The sequence below is a fragment of the Ipomoea triloba genome, chromosome 9 (assembly GCF_003576645.1).
Source record: "Ipomoea triloba cultivar NCNSP0323 chromosome 9, ASM357664v1".
NCBI classification, from domain to species: Eukaryota; Viridiplantae; Streptophyta; class Magnoliopsida; order Solanales; family Convolvulaceae; genus Ipomoea; species Ipomoea triloba.
Genome location: NC_044924.1, coordinates 30,612,059 through 30,619,860, shown reverse-complemented (window position 1 = coordinate 30,619,860; position 7,802 = coordinate 30,612,059). Strand labels below are relative to the sequence as shown.

Below are 7,802 nucleotides of genomic sequence, written 5' to 3'. Positions count from 1 at the left end.
ATATATATATATATATATATATATATATATATATATATATATATATATATATATATATATATATATATATATTTGGTGAAAATGGGGTTAGGTTATTTTTTTCATTGTCTTTTCACATGGCTCAATTATGACATTCAGTACGAATGACGTTTAGAAAGACTAAAAATAAAAACAACACTTTCTTGCTTCAAAATTATCATCTGATATAAGTGTGGTCCAACTGCAACTTCTTCTTATGATTTATGTGAAATATATATATATATATATATATTGTGAATATGGGGTTAGGTTATTGTTTTCTTGTTGTTTTCACATGGCCCGATTTTGACATTAGGTACATAGGACATCTAAAAAATGTAAAAATAAAATAGACACTTTCTTGCTCCAACTGCTACCTCTTATGATTTTTGGTAATTTTGTACGGAGTAAATATTTTCTTATCCTTACATTATTTTTCTAACAGTGGTGGCCCGGTGGACTGGGTAAAGCCTCTACCCATGCAGTTGTTTATGCACGTCTTATAGTAGATGGTAAAGACTATGGAGTTAATGGTAAGAGTAAATGATTTCTCTGTAAGACGTTCCCAGTTATTGTATAGGTCCAGTATTAATTTATTTATTGTAATATTTCCTTTATAGGATTTATTGTTCAACTAAGGAGCTTGGAGGATCATAAGCCTCTTCCAGGTATAACGGTTGGTGATATTGGAATGAAATTCGGATCTGGTGCATACAACACAATGGATAATGGGGTCTTAAGATTTGATCATGTTCGTATTCCACGGGATCAAATGCTGATGAGGTATCTCTTTATCTGCATCTTTTTTTTTTTACCATTAATGTGATTGCTAGTTGGTGCTTTTGTTCATCTACATATTCCCATGTGAGGGTTTTGGCATTAAAATCAACTGGATAACATTAATTCTTTTTTCACGGTTCCTTTATATATATGCTTTTCTTGTTATAGTTCCTGAACTTTTATGCTTGAGGTAAGAACTATGAATTTTGCACTAAATTTTAATTTCATTTTTGTTTAGAGTTTCACAAGTAACAAGGGATGGAAAATATGTGCAATCTGATGTTCCTCGACAACTACTTTACGGAACCATGGTATATGTTAGGCAAGCTATAGTATCAGATGCTTCCACTGCTTTGTCACGTGCAGTGTGCATAGCTACTCGATATAGTGCTGTGCGAAGACAATTTGGCTTGCAAAATGATGGACAGGAAACTCAGGTAATCACGGACGAGATTTAAGACATCAAAATGATTTATTTGCTTTATTAAAGTTGTTTTAAAGTACTTGTGCTGTTTATGGTATTCTTGTTTTTACGTTTTAGTGTATGATCTGTACTTACCCACTTTCTTATTTAGCCACCGATGTCTTAGTTTTCTTGACCGCACTTGTGTTTCTTTTTGTTGATTTATGAGTTGTTTAGCAATGAACTAATGGGGGATAGACTTGTTAACTTGTCGTATGCTTTATGGATAAGCAGAAAACTGTTGAAATGATTTTGACGGGCTGGTGTGCTCTTTTAGCATGCGTTTTTGTAATTGATGCCGATTACTACCTGTGTTGCTTGTAGGTTATTGACTATAAAACGCAACAAAGCCGACTCTTTCCCTTGTTGGCTTCTGCATATGCCTTCAGATTTGTCGGGGAGTGGCTTAAGTCATTGTACACCGACGTGACCGAGAAACTGCAAGCGGGTGACTTCTCAACTTTGCCAGAGGCTCATGCATGCACTGCAGGACTGAAGTCTTTGACAACCTCGGCTACTGCCGTACGTAATGAATGAAATATTTGCGTAGAATTTGTTCTGTTGGTTTTAGTGAAGAGTCTCTTAGTAGCTGTGTTCTTTATATTGCGTTTCCTGACATGGTTTTATAACTTTTATTCTTCACCTAATCATTGATATGATGATATGCAGGATGGAATTGAAGAATGTCGGAAATTATGTGGAGGCCACGGCTATCTTAATAGCAGTGGGCTTCCGGAACTGTTTGCTGTTTATATCCCTGCTTGTACATACGAAGGAGATAACACCGTGCTACATCTACAAGTATGTGATACTAACTCGTTTTCAGATCCTGTTTAGGGTTTTCACTGTCACTTTTATAGGCAGGCATTTATGGAAATGCCTTTAATAAGTCCAATTATCATCAATAAGATACTATATAGTGTAACTAGGGATGTGAATCTTAACCCTAAACCAATGGGCTGGCCTGATAGGACCGAAATTTTTTAGAGTTAGGGCCGAAAACTTTTAGCCCAATAAACCTGAAACCGTTAAGGTTGGTGGCCCGAATGGGCTAACATGAAATTTAGTGGGCTAGCCCGAGTCACTTAAAGCTATTCTTTGTTTCACAAGTGACGTAGAACAAAATATACATTGAGTTTGTATGTAAGCTCATCTTTATTATTTTTTATTAAATTTTAAAATAAAATTTTAATACATTTATTACAAAATAAAATATTTTTTATGAAAATAAATAATGAAATATAAAGAAACTTATTATATTATTATATTATAGTGTAAATATATTTTTAGTTGGAATTTGGAAATGGAGGTTTAGATTGATTAATGATATATAAGTTTATACCGAGTATTTATTAGTGTAAAATGTAAATGCGCCAGTTTATTACTTCGTAAAATTGAAAGTTTATAATGTTAATTGAAAAATTGAAAAATGTCAAGTTTTAGTTGAGCCGCCCGATAAACCTTACGATTTGAGATTTTAGGGTTAGGGCCAAGAATTTTAAACCCTACAAAAAAAAAAAAAACGATAAGCCCGACAACCCAAAACCAAACATGCTAGCCAGATTGACATCCCTAAGTGTAACTGTGAAGTGGACTAAACTAAACTAATCTGTTTTTGTGCAGGTTGCTAGGTTTCTCATGAAAACTGTTTCTCAGCTGTTTTCGGGTAAACATCCTGTCGGAACTACAGCTTATATGGGAAGACTGCAACAACTGCTGCAATGTCGTTCTAATGTTCAGCAAGGTAATGTTCTAATGTTATTCATTTGCGGGCAAGGTAAACAGCCTGTACAGGCTGCAGCTTATATGAACCGGTTGGCTTTTTGTTTACTTGATGTTACCCGTGCAGCAAAGGATTGGATGAACCCTAGTGCGGTATTGGAGGCTTACGAAGCAAGAGCTGCAAGAATGATCGCTTCTTGTGCTAAAAACCTAAACAACTTTGCTAACTCTGAAGACGGTACCAATTCTAGTCGTTTAAGTTCTTTGCTTATTATGCCCAAATTTACTGAAGTTTCATTTACTCTAATTTATTACCCCTTCAATTTATCCTTTTTTCTGCAGGCTTTGCAGAATTATCTTCGGATTTAGTCGAAGCAGCAGTTGCTCACTGCCAAGTGATTGTCGTTTCCAAGTAAGCGTTATTCCTATTTCCTCGTGTTTAAACTCTGCACAGCCGCCTGGAAACCCTAGTCGCCAACTGAAAGAATCTGTCGTGTTTTTTTGTGTGTTAAGGTTTTTCGAAAAGCTGCAGCAGGACATTCCAGGGAATGGCGTGAAGCAGCAGCTGGAGAATCTTTTCGGGATCTACTCGCTCTACCTCATCCACAAACACCAAGGAGACTTCCTCGCCACCGGCTGCATCACCCCGAAGCAGGCCTCGCTTGCAAACGACCAGCTCAGGGCCCTGTACACTCTGGTACGTCCCAACGCTGTGGCACTAGTGGACGCTTTTAACTACACCGATCACTTCCTCGGTTCAATCCTGGGACGCTATGACGGGAACGTGTACCCAAAACTGTACGAGGAGGCGTGGAAGGATCCTCTGAACGAAACCGTAGTGCCTGATGGCTACCATGAATACATCAGGCCATTGCTAAAGCAACAACTGGGAATTGCTAGACTTTGAATAAAGAATTGCTTGCTTTAGTTTTCAATGGATTGGGTCTGATGGCTATTGCTGTTTGCTAAATTAGGTGATTTTTCCCCCATGAAAGGGAATGGAGGTTGAAAGCAATGCAAATGTTCATGAAACTAATGCGTAATAATACTTAAAGTATATACAATTAAACTTCTAGTAATAAAATTAAGAGTTAATATTTAATTTGGTCTTTCGACTATTAAGATTTTAATATTATGCATGCTTGTCAACATCATGCGACTGCGGTCAGAGTATGTTAAAGTCATGTGACTATGGTTAGATTTTACATGGTCAGAGTTAATATCTAATTTGATTGTTCGACTATGAAGATTTTAAAATGCATGTATGTCAACGTTATTGTTTCATTGATTATGTTAGATATACTTCTATTTTTATCATTTCATTTTTTACAAACTTAATTAAACTTCTAGTAATTAAAACAAAGAGTTAATATATGATTTGTTTCATTAAATTGTTAACCAAAATGGTCTTAGTCAGGATTATTTTGGTTTGGACTAATGATTATTTTACATAAAATTACATAATTGTAGTTGAAATTAAATAATTTTAAAAGTCAATAACTAAAATAGTGAAAACTTAGTATTCCTAAAACAAATTTACAAGTAACAAATATGTTTAGATATGCATGCAGCATCTTCATTAGTCAAAATATACTATTTTGTGGGCAAAATATTAAAAATAATATATGAAAATGTTCTATCTAATAATATAAAATATTAAGTTAGTCAATATAATGTTAACTATTTTATACATTGTAAAACTTTATAAAAGTTGAGGTGTCGTCTTCTTACTACTCGGTCGGTATATAATAATGGTACTCTTTTTAATTTTGTTTTTAAATGAGTGTGAATGTGTGATGGAAAGAAAAAACATAATAAAATCAATTCCATACAAAATAAAATAAAAACAAAAAGTATAAATCTTTCGTTTATTTAATTGATTTTATTATTATTTTTAGTTTCTTTTGTCGATTCAAATTCCATAATGTAATTTTTATATACTCCGTAATATTTTGATAAATATTATTTTTATTTGCTGGATGACCTATTTGCCTCTTATTATCTATGATGAAAATTGAATATGATTAGAACTTTATTCTTTATCCGAATGTGATAAGAAATACTTAGAACATCTCGTAGTCTAACAAAATACTACGTAATTGAGATAAGATAGTATGCAATATGAAACAAAAGTTCCCAATCAAAATGTCAAAATCCTATTTCGAGTAGAATTCAATTTGGGTTGTCACAATATTGTATGGAGTATTCTTTCGGAAAAAAAATGTATGGAGTATATATAGGGGGTGTTTGGTTATTGACTTATAAGCCAGATTTTAGCTTATTTGATCAATTTTAGTTGTTTGACCAACCAATAAGTTATTTTAAAGTGTTTGACAAATGGCTTATTAGCCTTAGCTGATTGGGTCAATAAACTGAAAACTTAAAAGCTATAATATATAACGGGCCGAAAAGCCCATATATCCGAGACTACGGAATCGGGTTGCGTGGCCACCAATTAAAATTTGTTTATATATACAGCTAATCAGGATAGCAGCTTTCCTAAACCGATAATCCACTTATCGAAGGATTCCTTTCTCTCTCCAGCTTCCTGTTCCTCACTTCCTATCGAAGTCTCGAACCCTAACCCTAGCTCGATTCGTTGCTCTCAAAATCTTATATATACAGCGCAAGCCTAATTGATCTGATACATTCGTTCTATCATTTGTTTATGCGATGAACTCTGGATTCTAAGGTGTATATAGAACCCGTTTGAGTTCGCGCTTTTTGTTCGTGGGGAATCGGTGTTCTTCGGCATGCCGCGGTGCTTTATTGTAATCGATCGAGGTAATTGGCGTTTTCCGGCATCGAACAGGCTTGAGAAGATTGGAGTCGATTCGACACCCGGCTTAAGATTCTTCGCTTCAGGAGTTTGGTTCTTCTGACGTTTCCGCATAGCAAGAAGAGGCCTTTTCCTTCGGCCTTTCTGAGTTGGAAGATCCTGTGGCTTGATTTGACCGTCGCCGAGGCTTCATCAGCACTACAGTTTCAAGATAATTCTGCGGTTTGATCAACATCAACCACAGGAATTCGAGATAATTATGCCGTTGGATCGTTGAGGAGTCTGCTTTGGAGGGACTTTTGCCGACGACGGCTGTTCGAGTTTGGTTTGATTGATCATCTTCGATTATTGAAGAAAAAATAAATAAAAGACAGAACTGTGTTTCAGAATTTTTGTACTTGATATCAATTTTTGGTTGATTTTAATATCAGGCCTATATTATTTCTCTTTGAAAGGCCTTTTTTGATTTTCTGTTGTTGACTTTCTCTGAGGTAAAAAAAAGAATTTATAAAGCAAAAGAAATATGGCGGTGTATTTTAAGTTTAAAAGTGCAAAAGATTATGATTCAATTCCAATTGATGGTCACTTTATTTCTGTTCTGAATTTGAAAGAAAAAATATTTGAATCCAAGCATTTGGGCAGGGGTACAGATTTTGACCTCGTTGTCACCAACGCCCAGACTAATGAAGGTTGGTTAGCTTTCATTGACTACTCTGCTTTTGGTATTTTCCATTAAGTCTCTCAGGGTGGATTCCTAATTTAGAAACTGTAGTTGAATAAAGTATGTATGGTGTGATTTCTTGTACAGTTATTAGTATAGATAAATATACACATTACTATGGTGTGATTTGTTGTACAGTTGTTAGTATAGATACACACATACACTTGGTCCAGAGCAATGAGGGTTTGGGTCATTGGTGTAGCCACCTGAAATGTGCAAGATACATATAGATTTGCTTCAGGAAACAATGGTTTGGGCCATAGGTGTAGTCTGCTGTGATTTGTGCATCACAGTTACTTTTGGATGTGTACCTAAATCTGTTCATGTGTCTCATGTTCTTTTATTGCTTAGTTGTTATTTTTCTATCAAATGAAATGATCAGGGTATTTTTTAAATTCCAATTCTTTTCTTAATAATACATAAACGTGGACTGATGGTATATCAGTGTCAAGAAAACATTGAACATGATGGAAATGTGTTTTTGCTTCACCTTTAGCTTCCAAATCTGTGGCAAACACATCTGGCAATTTATAAATGTATTCCTTTTTTCATTATGTAATGTTAAATTTTTTTTTGAGGAAATCAGTTTCCAACAAGTTCTTGTTGAATAAAAAGGAATAGTTCTTTGCTTTAAGCCTTCAGCATTCTTATGCTGTCCTTTGATAATTAAATTAGTAGAAATGGGCAGGTAAATGCTATAAAGTGAAAGTTTGTTGATTTGCCTTGCAATTAGAAGAACTTTGCCTCTGTAACATGTGTTTTGTTGAAAGCCAGCTGATTTTCCTACTTCAAGGTTAACATGGATATGGTTTTAATCCAGGGCAATGTGTTTCATCCTTAGGCTGGGACACATATTAAGTTAATGCTGTTATGATGATATATTCTGCCATTCATTGTTAAACTTGGCCTTTTGCATTTATGGATGCACACTGTTATGTTTCGGAGTTTTACATATGCTTTCTGTTTTGTGATTACAGAATATCTTGATGAAGCTGCATTGATTCCAAAAAATACTAGTGTTTTAATTCGTCGAGTTCCTGGACGACCTCGCATGCCTATAGTTACTGCACCGGTTACAGAACTTGAAGAGTAAAATCTCAACCCTATAAACATCATATGCTTGAGTTTATTATAAAAATTCCTTCTCATTTTTAACTTCTTAAGAAAATTGGGTTGGATCAAGTACACATTCTTAGTATGAAGTATGAACATCATTTTGCTTTAAGTTTATTAATAAAAATTCGTTCTCATTTTTAGTATTACATTTCCCAAACCTTCTGCCTTCACAGAGAGAGAGAGAGAGAGAGAGAGAGAGAGAG

The 7,802-nt window shown here is 34.7% G+C and overlaps 2 protein-coding genes across 2 annotated transcripts in view; both read left to right on the top strand.

The window, feature by feature from the left end:
• The window catches only part of LOC116030062 (peroxisomal acyl-coenzyme A oxidase 1-like), a 7,090-nt gene extending 2,977 nt beyond the window's left edge, over positions 1–4,113 (top strand). The window contains exons 5-13 of the mRNA XM_031272170.1: positions 464–551; positions 639–801; positions 1,037–1,235; positions 1,586–1,783; positions 1,931–2,062; positions 2,885–3,005; positions 3,111–3,221; positions 3,326–3,395; positions 3,497–4,113. Coding sequence (XP_031128030.1) covers positions 464–551; positions 639–801; positions 1,037–1,235; positions 1,586–1,783; positions 1,931–2,062; positions 2,885–3,005; positions 3,111–3,221; positions 3,326–3,395; positions 3,497–3,890 — 1,476 coding nt within the window. The 3' untranslated portion in view covers positions 3,891–4,113. The remainder of the gene's footprint in view (positions 1–463; positions 552–638; positions 802–1,036; positions 1,236–1,585; positions 1,784–1,930; positions 2,063–2,884; positions 3,006–3,110; positions 3,222–3,325; positions 3,396–3,496) is intronic.
• Positions 4,114–5,490: 1,377 nt separating this feature from the next.
• LOC116029146 (E3 ubiquitin ligase PARAQUAT TOLERANCE 3-like) overlaps positions 5,491–7,802 on the top strand; it is a 7,888-nt gene continuing 5,576 nt past the window's right edge. Inside the window, exons 1-2 of the mRNA XM_031271048.1 lie at positions 5,491–6,451; positions 7,461–7,572. Of these exons, the coding sequence (XP_031126908.1) occupies positions 6,286–6,451; positions 7,461–7,572 (278 nt within the window). The 5' untranslated portion in view covers positions 5,491–6,285. The remainder of the gene's footprint in view (positions 6,452–7,460; positions 7,573–7,802) is intronic.